At 29.8% G+C, this 13,078-nt stretch overlaps 1 protein-coding gene across 1 annotated transcript; it reads left to right on the plus strand.

Moving 5' to 3' along the window:
- The first annotated feature begins 7,094 nt into the window (after nucleotides 1-7,094).
- LOC139888027 (uncharacterized) lies at nucleotides 7,095-7,859 on the plus strand. The gene has a single exon (XM_071871062.1). The coding sequence runs from the start codon at nucleotides 7,095-7,097 to the stop codon at nucleotides 7,857-7,859; it is 765 nt and encodes a 254-aa protein (XP_071727163.1).
- Nucleotides 7,860-13,078: the final 5,219 nt, after the last annotated feature.

A 13,078-nucleotide genomic window follows, 5' to 3' on the forward strand; every position in this document is an offset into this window, starting at 1 on the left:
GAGATGGTCATGCTTAAAGTTGCACCTTGGAAAGGCGTTGTTCGATTTGGTAAACGAGGGAAATTAAATCCAAGGTATATTGGACCATTCAAGATTATTGATCGTGTCGGACCAGTAGCTTACCGACTTGAGTTACCTCAACAACTCGCGGCTGTACATAACACTTTCCGTTAGATGAAATCCAAATCAACGAAAAACTTCAATTCATCGAAGAACCCGTCGAAATAATGGATCGTGAGGTTAAAAGACTTAAGCAAAACAAGATACCAATTGTTAAGGTTCGATGGAATGCTCGTAGAGGATCCGAGTTCACCTGGGAGCATGAAGATCAGATGAAGAAGAAATACCCGCATCTATTTCCAGAAGATTCGTCAACACCTTCAACAGCTTAAAATTTCGGGACGAAATTTATTTAACGGGTAGGTACTGTAGTGACCCGAACTTTTCCATGTTTATATATATTAATTGAGATTGATATTTACATGATTAAATGTTTCCAACATGTTAAGCAATCAAACTTGTTAAGACTTGATTAATTGAAATATGTTTCATATAGACAATTGACCACCCAAGTTGACCGGTGATTCACGAACGTTAAAACTTGTAAAAACTATATGATGACATATATATGGATATATATATAGTTAACATGATACTATGATAAGTAAACATATCATTAAGTATATTAACAATGAACTACATATGTAAAAACAAGACTACTAACTTAATGATTTTTAAACGAGACATATATGTAACGATTATCGTTGTAAAGACATTTAATGTATATATATATCATATTAAGAGATATTCATACAAGATAATATCATGATAATATAATAATTTAAAATCTCATTTGATATTATAAACATTGGGTTAACAACATTTAACAAGATCGTTAACCTAAAGGTTTCAAAACAACACTTACATGTAACGACTAACGATGACTTAACGACTCAGTTAAAATGTATATACATGTAGTGTTTTAATATGTATTTATACACTTTTGAAAGACTTCAATACACTTATCAAAATACTTCTACTTAACAAAAATGCTGATAATTACATCCTCGTTCAGTTTCATCAACAATTCTACTCGTATACACCCGTATTCGTACTCGTACAATACACAGCTTTTAGATGTATGTACTATTGGTATATACACTCCAATGATCAGCTCTTAGCAGCCCATGTGAGTCACCTAACACATGTGAGAACCATCATTTGGCAACTAGCATGAAATATCTCATAAAATTACAAAAATATGAGTAATCATTCATGACTTATTTACATGAAAACAAAATTACATATCCTTTATATCTAATCCATACACCAACGACCAAAAACACCCACAAACACTTTCATTCTTCAATTTTCTTCATCTAATTGATCTCTCTCAAGTTCTATCTTCAAGTTCTAAGTGTTCTTCATATATTCTACAAGTTCTAGTTACATAAAATCAAGAATACTTTCAAGTTTGCTAGCTTACTTCCAATCTTGTAAGGTGATCATCCAACCTCAAGAAATCTTTGTTTCTTACAGTAGGTTATCATTCTAATACAAGGTAATAATCATATTCAAACTTTGGTTCAATTTCTATAACTATAACAATCTTATTTCAAGTGATGATCTTACTTGAACTTGTTTTCGTGTCATGATTCTGCTTCAAGAACTTCGAGCCATCCAAGGATCCGTTGAAGCTAGATCCATTTTTTCTCTTTTACAGTAGGTTTATCCAAGAAACTTAAGGTAGTAATGATGTTCATAACATCATTTGATTCATACATATAAAGCTATCTTATTCGAAGGTTTAAACTTGTAATCACTAGAACATAGTTTAGTTAATTCTAAACTTGTTCGCAAACAAAAGTTAATCCTTCTAACTTGACTTTTAAAATCAACTAAACACATGTTCTATATCTATATGATATGCTAACTTAATGATTTAAAACCTGGAAACACGAAAAACACCGTAAAACCGGATTTACGCCGTCGTAGTAGCACCGCGGGCTGTTTTGGGTTAGTTAATTAAAAACTATGATAAACTTTGATTTAAAAGTTGTTATTCTGAGAAAATGATTTTTATTATGAACATGACACTATATCCAAAAATTATGGTTAAACTCAAAGTGGAAGTATGTTTTCTAAAATGGTCATCTAGACGTCGTTCTTTCGACTGAAATGACTACCTTTACAAAAACGACTTGTAACTTATTTTTCCGACTATAAACCTATACTTTTTCTGTTTAGATTCATAAAATAGAGTTCAATATGAAACCATAGCAATTTGATTCACTCAAAACGGATTTAAAATGAAGAAGTTATGGGTAAAACAAGATTGGATAATTTTTCTCATTTTAGCTACGTGAAAATTGGTAACAAATCTATTCCAACCATAACTTAATCAACTTGTATTGTATATTATGTAATCTTGAGATACCATAGACACGTATACAATGTTTCGACCTATCATGTCGACACATCTATATATATTTTGGAACAACCATAGACACTCTATATGTGAATGTTGGAGTTAGCTATACAGGGTTGAGGTTGATTCCAAAATATATATAGTTTGAGTTGTGATCAATACTGAGATACGTATACACTGGGTCGTGGATTGGTTCAAGATAATATTTATCGATTTATTTCTGTACATCTAACTGTGGACAACTAGTTGTAGGTTACTAACGAGGACAGCTAACTTAATAAACTTAAAACATAAAAATATATTAAAAGTGTTGTAAATATATTTTGAACATACTTTGATATATATGTATATATTGTTATAGGTTCGTGAATCAACCAGTGGCCAAGTCTTACTTCCCGACGAAGTAAAAATCTGTGAAAGTGAGTTATAGTCCCACTTTTAAAATCTAATATTTTTGGGATGAGAATACATGCAGGTTTTATAAATGATTTACAAAATAGACACAAGTACGTGAAACTACATTCTATGGTTGAATTATTGAAATCGAATATGCCCCTTTTTATTAAGTCTGGTAATCTAAGAATTAGGGAACAGACACCCTAATTGACGCGAATCCTAAAGATAGATCTATTGGGCCTAACAAACCCCATCCAAAGTAACGGATGCTTTAGTACTTCGAAATTTATATCATATCCGAAGGGTGTCCCGGAATGATGGGGATATTCTTATATATGCATCTTGTTAATGTCGGTTACCAGGTGTTCACCATATGAATGATTTTAATCTCTATGTATGGGATGTGTATTGAAATATGAAATCTTGTGGTCTATTATTATGATTTGATATATATAGGTTAAACCTATAACTCACCAACATTTTTTGTTGACGTTTTAAGCATATTTATTCTCAGGTGATTATTAAGAGCTTCCGCTGTCGCATACTTAAATAAGGACGAGATTTGGAGTCCATGCTTGTATGATATTGTGTAAAAACTGCATTCAAGAAACTTATTTTGTTGTAACATATTTGTATTGTAAACCATTATGTAATGGTCGTGTGTAAACAGGATATTTTAGATTATCATTATTTGATAATCTACGTAAAGCTTTTTAAACCTTTATTGATGAAATAAAGGTTATGGTTTGTTTTAAAATGAATGCAGTCTTTGAAAAACGTCTCATATAGAGGTCAAAACCTCGCAACAAAATCAATTAATATGGAACGTTTTTAATCAATAAGAACGGGACATTTCAGGAACATCGTCCCAAATCCTTCTACAAACACTCGGGGATCAACCGTAAATCCTAAAACATCATATATCAATCGAATCATAATGTTGTCCGATAAAGAACGAGTGTTGATTTTGAGATCTGGAAATCTAAGATTAAATTCAGATCGATTAAAAGCATCACATAGTTTGTATGATCGAGAAAGAATCATAATCGGTGTGTAATTCATTCTTAACGTCAATGTTTTTCTCCGGAGACCGAAACGAGCTTGCAGGTTCAAACGAAGGTGAACTTAAATCGATTAGCTATAAATCTGTTACTGTTTATACTTTCTAATGATTTTGTAACGGTTATGTTGTTGTTATTGTTCATGAATTCCATCACATAATATGTTGGTGCTCAATAATTGAATGCTATGAAGTTGAGCTGATGAAATTGAATAGAAATCACGATCAGTATTTGTTGAATAATATGAATATCTGTTTCTTCTTTTTCTCAATTTAATCATTTAACTATCATGGTTTTCTCATATCGTATATTAGCAGAACAAGACGGGATTGGTAGTAGTTTATAATGTAACATGTTCTAGCTAGTTTCGAAAAGCAATGTTGTTCAACAGTGGCCTGTAATCGAATGGGTTTTTGGGTATGTTGAGATTAAAACAGATAAAACAGAAGGTATAGCTGCAGCAGGGACTAATGTTGAAGGTGTTTTGGTTTGGTTATGATTCAAAAACAGAAACAGAAATAAGCAATAAAAGGATGATGATTACCTATGGTGTTCGATGGTTTATGATGAAGACGTCAATGGTGGTGTTGATTTAACTAAAATCCGAACAACTGTAACTGTAGCAGCAGGAGTACCATGGTGGGGTTGTGATTTTCGATGATGGGTTGTGGTGGCAATATGGGTGATGATTGTGAAAGTGTTAATTATGGTGGCCTCGGTTGATAGCAGCCTCGAATCAATAAAAGAAAACAGCGAATTTCGAATGAGCACATATGGTGTTTGTTTGCTCACTATGGTTGCAGGTAGTTTAATAGGAAATAGAAAATTAGAAATAAGTTTTGATTAGGATTGTTTCAATGTGGTGTATGGTGGTTTGATTCAAGGTTGGAGATGGTAATGATATAGTGGTGGGTTCTAATGGTGGTTTAAAATGGTTGCTGGGTGGTCAGTCGAAAGAAGGAGATGAAGGTAACAGGAGATGGTTCATGGTGGTGTTAAGTGATTTAAGGTGATGGCCATGGTGATGGATGGTTGTAATATCCGATGATTCTTGCCTCCAAATATGAAGAGTGTGTTGCTATAAACATATGTATCTATATAATAAGTGTGCTTAAGATTGTGAGGAACAACAAACAAAAATGGTGACACATAAAAGTAATTCAATAATTATCATTTGAAACGTTTATGGGTTGGTATAATAATGTAATTTGGCACAGTTTAAAGTTGGGATTGATAGTGATTGGAAACGGAAAGGAGAAAAGTGTTTTGACTTTTGGTTAATCTCCATATCTCTATGTATTGAGTGATTGATCTTGGAAGATAAATGATAATCAAAATAGTGATATATAGTGGCCAACAACATACATGTGAATGATATATATCTTATTAAATTGCAACAAATTGTAGGAGTAATAACGTATGGTGGTGGCCAGTTCTTGGAATACAAAAGCAACTAAACAAAAATAGTTAAAGGGTGATTCAAGTAAGTGAGGATACTAGGGGGAAAAATGAGAAGAATAGTGATGGTGCATGTATATGTTTGATCAATATATACAAAAAGAACAAGTGGGTTTGTGATATATGTAGTATCTATGTATCTTAAAATAACAATTTGGTAAAGTCACCGAACTTATGCATATATATAGAATTAATTAAAGTAGCCATAAGTTGTAGCATCCTACCGACATTATTACGCTTTTAATAATTTTACGAATCAACGTTTACTTAAAGTTCTCATAAATTTATATTATACTTGTTTGATAAGAAATGAAATGACAATTGAATGTTATTATAAACATGTACAAAGTCTATGTAATATATATATATATATATATATATATATATATATATATATATATATATATATATATATATATATATATATATATATATATATATACATATTACAAAGTCTATGTAATATATATATATATATATATATATATATATATATATATATAAAATCAAACTGCAATAATTACGTTTTAACAACAAGTTTTATTATATCGTAAATTATTTTACATACTTAATTTTAATAATTAGACCGTATAATATTTATTAATGTATTTCAAATTATTATATATATATATATATATATATATATATATATATATATATATATATATATATATATATATATATATATATATATATATATATATATATATATATATATATATATATATATATATATATATATATATATATATATGTTCATATCTATTTGCAATTAATTGTTCGTGAATCGTTGGAAAACAGTCGAAGGTTAATTGAATATATATAAAATAGTTCAAAATTTTTGAAACATCAACATTACAGACTTTGCTTATCTTGTCAGAAACATTAAATCATATAAAGATTAAGTTTAAATTTGGTCGGAAATTTCCGGGTCGTCACAAGCTTTGCATTTATATACACAAAATATTACTCCATCCATCCCATTACAAGTGTCCACTTACTTTTTGCACACAGTTTTAGGAAATCCCGCTAACTTCATTCTCCACAAATCAGAAATCTTCTCTCTCCAGAATAACCTCTTCTTATTGGTTGAAATACAAAGTGGACACTTGTAATGGGACATTCCAAAATAGAAATGTGGACACTTGTGGTGGGACGAAGACAGCGACGAAGCTTCTGTAGGGCAGGGGGTGCCATGGTCCCCCCAAAACAATATGTCCTTAATAGCAAATTCTATAGTTTTAAGGACTAGACATGGTAAATTTAAGTATTGGCCCCACCAACCTCGCTAGCATACTGTATACGATTTTTTTTAATTATTATGGCCCCTCATTTTTGACGTTCAAGCTCCGTCGCTGGACGGAGAAAGTATTTTTTAATAATTTTATATATAATTATATAATAATTACTATTATATCAATAATATTTAAATGTGGAAAGATCTGAAAGAGGTTATGAATTATGATGAGGCCTTATGGATGATTTTTGGGGATTTCAATGAAGTAAGGTTTGCCTCCGAAAGGAAAAATACCTTGTTTATTGAAAATAGAGCTAAATAGTTTAACGAATTCATAAAGGATTGCAATATTCTTGATATCCCGCTTTGAGGCCGGCTATATACTAGGATTAGTGATAATGGCAACAAATTTAGTAAACTTGACAGATTTCTCATCTCCGAAAATGTTCTACAACAATGGCCTAATTTGAATGCGGTTGTGCTTGATTAAAAATTCACGGATCATTGCCCGATAATGCTACAAGAGGGTAATATTGATTTTGGGCCGAAACCGATTAAAGTCTTCGATGAATGGATAAAACATAAAGATGCACATAGTATTGTCGAAAAGGCTTGGAGTATGGAAGTTAAGGGGTGGAGACATGATGTTATCTTTAGAGAAAAATTGAAAAATGTTAAAATGGAACTCAAAAAATGGTTCTCCACCTCACAATGTAAATTAAAAGGTGAAATCGAAGAACCCACAAAGAAGGTAGTCGATTGGGAGCTAAAAGCTGAAGTGTCTAACCTAAATGATAATGATATACTAGCATGGAAAATGGATCGTGATAAGCTCCTTCAAAAAGAAAAAAATGAAACAGAAATGCTAAAACAAAAAGCAAGGTATAAATGGGATTTAGAAAGTGACGAGAATAGCAAGTTTTTTCACTCATGTATTCGCAAACGACAACACAAGAATAATATCCAAGGAGTCAATGCTAATGGAGTTTGGACCACGGATCCTGCTGTGATTAAAAATGAAGCCCACAAGCATTTCGCAAACCTTTTCTCGGGTAACAAGAATGACGGTCTTCAACTAGAAAATTGGGATGGACCTAGAATCGAAAAAGTTCTTGCAGATAAACTTGAAGAAGAGTTTTCAGAACGCGAAACACTTGAGGCAATAAAGAGTTGTGGAAAAAATAAATCTCCGGGACCCGATGGGTTCAATTTGTTATTTTACATCAACTTCTGGGATATCTTCAAAGTCGACCTCATGAAAGCAATCACTTGGTTCTAGACCTCAGGCTCAATCTCAAATGGATGCAACGCCTCCTTCATCACGCTCATTCTGAAGGTAAAAAATCCCTTAAACTTTTCAAATTTTCGCCCAATAAGTCTTATAAATAGTTATTACAAAATCCTCTCAAAAATCATGGCTAATAGAATTAGAAAGGTAATCCCGAGTTTAATTGGAAACGAACAAAGTGCCTTTATAAGTAACATAAACATTCTAGATGGGATTTTGGTGGCTTTAGAAACAGTCGATGACTTAAAAAGGAAAAACCAAAAAAGTTTTATTTTCAAAGTTGGTTTCGAAAAGGCCTTCGATTGTGTTGATTGGGATTTTTTTAACTAAAATCATGAAATTCATGGGTTTCGGGGAGAAATGGATAAAGTGGGTTAATGCGTGTCTATCCTCTACATCTATCTCGGTTTTAATAAATGGATCACCTACCGAACAATTTTTTCCAAAACGTGGGGTACGACAAGGTGACCCCCTTTCACCTTTTTTATTTATTATTGCAAGTGAAGGGCTAAATTATTTACTTAATAAGTCTCTAAATGAAAAAATAATTGGTGGGGTCAAAGTGGGTAATGATAATGTGACGGTTTCGCATCTTCAATATGCGGACGACACAATTATATTTGGCAATTGGAATAAACGTGATGTTAGAAACACTCTTAAAATCCTAAAAAGTTTTGAGGATCTATCCGGTCTTAAAATAAATCTAAACAAAAGTTACGTGTATGGTATTAATACATCTAAAAGTGAATCAAATAGTCTAGCATATTGGTTTGGGTGTCTTGAGGGGTCCTTTCCCTTCACCTATCTAGGACTACCTATCAGGGCGAACCTCAAACTTTATAAAAATTGGATGCCCGTGTTTGATAAATTTAAAAACCGGCTCGCGGATTAGAAATGTAAATCTGTATCCTTCAGAGGTCGACTCACTTTAATCAAGTTGGTCCTTTCTAGTCTACCTCTTTATTACTTTTCACTTTTTAAGGCCCCGGTGGGTGTTTTAAAAGACCTTGAAGGAATTAGGCGAGATTTTTTTTGGGGCGGTTCTAATGAGCAAAGAAAGATGGCGTGGGTAAATTGGAACCAAATTTTGTTACATTATGATGCGGGTGGGCTAAACATTAGTTCACTGAAAAATAAAAATTTGGCCCTTCTAAATAAATGGTGGTGGAAATTTTTAACTAACAAAGAGGCACTTTGGGTAAAGGTCATAAAAAGTATCTATGGATATAACGGTGGACTAGATTGCATCTCGCCTAGCCCTACAAATATCAAAGGATTAACCGGCACTACTTGGAACAATATTATCAATGTCAAACACACCCTAACCAAGTTAGGGTGTGATATTACTAATGAGTTTGTTAAGCGTATTGGTGAAGCGACCCGTCCTAATCCATCTGGACGAAGTCCATATCGATTACAAACGATTCATAATAGTTGATTACATCGCGAGGTACTTGACCTCTATATGATACATTTTACAAACATTGCATTCGTTTTTAAAAGACAAACTTACTTTACATCGAAAGTTGATGACACACATACCATTTCATAATATATCCAACTATAATTGACTTAATAATAAACTTGATGAACTCAACGACTCGAATGCAACGTCTTTTGAAATATGTCATGAATGACTCCAAGTAATATCTTTAAAATGAGCAAATGCACAGCGGAAGACTTCTTTCGTTCCTGAGAATAAACATGCTTTAAAGTATCAACCAAAAGGTTGGTGAGTTCATTAGTTTATCATAAATAATCATTTCATAATTTTAATAGACCACAAGATTTCATATTTCCATTTCTCATAAACATACGTCACATGCATAGAGACAAAAATATCATTCATATGGATTGAACACCTGGTAACCGACATTCACAATATGCATATAAGAATATCCCCATCATTCCGGGATCCTCCTTCGGACATGATATAAATTTCGAAGTACTAAAGCATCCGGTACTTTGGATGGGGCTTGTTGGGCCCGATAGATCTATCTTTAGAGTTCGCGTCAATTAGGGTTTCTGTTCCCTAATTCTTAGATTACCAGACTAAAAAGGGGCATATTCGATTTCGATCATTCAACCATATAATGTAGTTTCAATTACTTGTGTCTATTTCGTAAAACAGTTATAAAAATTGCGCATGTATTCTCAGCCCAAAAATATAAAGGGTAAAAAGATAAATGAAACTCACCATACTGTATTTTGTAGTAAAAATACATATAACGACATTGGACAACTAAACAATGCAAAGTTGGCCTCGGATTCACGAACCTATATCATTTGTATATATATTAATACACATAATCGTAATTAAATAAGTTGTCTATATATTTACTATAATATATTATTAAATTGTAAGTTATTGTTATGTAAATATAATGTATTAAAATTAATATTTATATTTTTATAGGTGTTTATATTATTATTATTTATATCTTAATATATTTTTATATACTATTGATAATTTAGTTATCATTATAGTTATTATTATTTCATATAAAAATATAGTAGATAATATACTTTTACATAAAAATTTATAATTATAATACTGTTAAAGTAAAGATAATAATATTAATAATTAAATATAAAAATGATAGTTTTACTAATAATGATTCTTTTAATAATAATATAGTTGTAAAAAAATAATAGTTTTTAATAAAATGAATAATTTAATAATAATAATGATAAAAATATAATTTTGATATTAATACTTAATATCTAATAATAATAATAATTATAACAACCTTATGACAAATGGTAATCCTAATGATAATACTTTTGTTAGTAATAATAATACGTCTAAAATGATACTAATACTAATATTTACGAAAGTAATAATAATAACAATTATAATACTTCTAAATACTTGAAGTAATAACAGTTATAATAATAATAATGATAATAACAATAACAATAATAATAATAACAATACCAAAAATAATAATAACATTAACAATAATAATAATAATAAAAATAATAATAAGTTCTAAAAAGGAACTACCTTAGAAAAAGCCTTTAAAAAGAAAATGCACACGATGGGGATCGAACCCGAGACCTCAAGTTTATGCAGCAAACACCCAGACCATCCAGCTAATTTCATTTTTCTGAACTAATACCCTTTTAATTATTTAAAACCCGTAGTTCTGTTTCCCCAATATTCATCATCTTCATTCGATAACTAGACATCCAGGAGTGAAACCGACCACATCAATTAATTAATCAATGAATTAGTTTTATGATTGGCAAACGAAACAGACATGATTTGTTGTGATTAACAGACATGAGAATGAAAGAAAAAAAAAACAGTGGCTGCAGTGAACTCGTCATGAAGAACAACTCAAACAACGATTTTGATTTCCAGATCATTTCAGGTTAAAGTTACAACATGAATTAGGTTGCAAATATCTCCTAGAAACTTTCTGACTCGTCAATTTAATTCAAAATATTAAAATACTTTCGAATTTCACTATGAACACCTCATTTGACTTTTTGAAAATATATCTTTGACTTCCAAATTCGAATTTGTTATGAAAAATGAGATTTGAAGCTGTGCAGTTAGTTTGAAATAGGGATTCCAAACATAACTACATTTCCAGATTTTTAAATACAATTTGACTTCGAGGTTTTTGGAAATTCTATCACGAACAGAGGTAAACTTTTATTTTTCTGTTTAATTTTCTAATTTCTGTGAGGAATGGGTTTTGTCTGAGTAATTAGATGAATGTTAATATTTATAATCGATCCAGTTTGATGTGTATTGTTTAATGATGTCGACTGGTAACAAAATTTGACTATGTGAACGTGGAATTCATTAATCAGACAACGAATAATAATATAAATAAAAGTTAGATATCGACCTTCAACAGATTTTTGGATTGTTTATGGAATTTGAGATTGATTGATATCAATTTGCAGACAGGAATATCTTTACAAGGACTTACGATCATGAAAGCAAACAGAATGGTACGATTTCCTATTTTATAGTATATATAATCAGATAATGTATATATAATAATTAATAATAAGTAATAATACTGGTTTCATATATATATATATATATATATATCTGTATATTTCGCATATATTTATATATATACCTGTATATATTTATATATTTATATATTTATATAACCATGTTTATATATTTGTTTTAACTTCTTAATTTTGGAATTTAACAATTAAAAATATATTAATACTATTAATAATACTAATAATAATATTACTAATAATAATATTATTAATAAAGGAATTAGCAATAATAAATGATAATTAATAATATGATAATATTAATACAAATGATGATTTTTAGTAATAATAATAATAAATAATCATAAAAATAATTAAAGTTTTATCTTTAATCATCCTTATCATAATTTTTCCATCTAATATCTTAAATTTAATAATCATAACTTTTTAATTGAAATTATAACAATAATAATAACATTAATATTATTAATACTAATATTGATATTAATATTAATAGTAATAATGACAGTAATACTAATATTACTATAATAACTATATTTTTAATTTGTTGTTACATTTAATATATTCATATTACATATTGTTAATTATGTAATAATATATATCATATAATAGCATATATTTAATATTTTATGTATTACAATATACATATAATCATCAGTTATATATGAAAATTATATTCATATATATGTAACTATATTTATATTTATTAATTTATTTTATGTATTATTTCGTATCTTTAATTCAAATGATCAAATTGTATTTTGTTATTTCTAGTTATTATATATATACTTATACTTATATTCATTTATATATACATATATGTATATAATTATTTACAACAGTAGTTCGTGAATTGTCGGGAATGGTCGAAGGTCAATTGAATTCATGAACACAGTTCAAAAATCTTGAGACTCGGTTTAACAGACTTTGCTTATCTTGTCGAGATCATATAAAGATTAAAGTTTAAATTTGGTCGGAAATTCCCGGGTCATCACAGTACCTACGTGTATGAGCTAATAAATAGAGTTTTATCATTATTGAATAATACAGATAAATAGAGTTTTATCATTATTGAATAATACAGATAAAATAATTCGATTATTCGAAGAGCACGAATGAAGTTATCACAAAAGAGTGAAATGAATAAATGAAGTTTCATTTTTAACTTATGACGTTGCCTTGGTTGAATTCCGGAATTCAAGGAATTTGAAGAAAAT

Source organism: Rutidosis leptorrhynchoides, chromosome 2 (assembly GCF_046630445.1).
Source record: "Rutidosis leptorrhynchoides isolate AG116_Rl617_1_P2 chromosome 2, CSIRO_AGI_Rlap_v1, whole genome shotgun sequence".
NCBI classification, from domain to species: domain Eukaryota; kingdom Viridiplantae; phylum Streptophyta; class Magnoliopsida; order Asterales; family Asteraceae; genus Rutidosis; species Rutidosis leptorrhynchoides.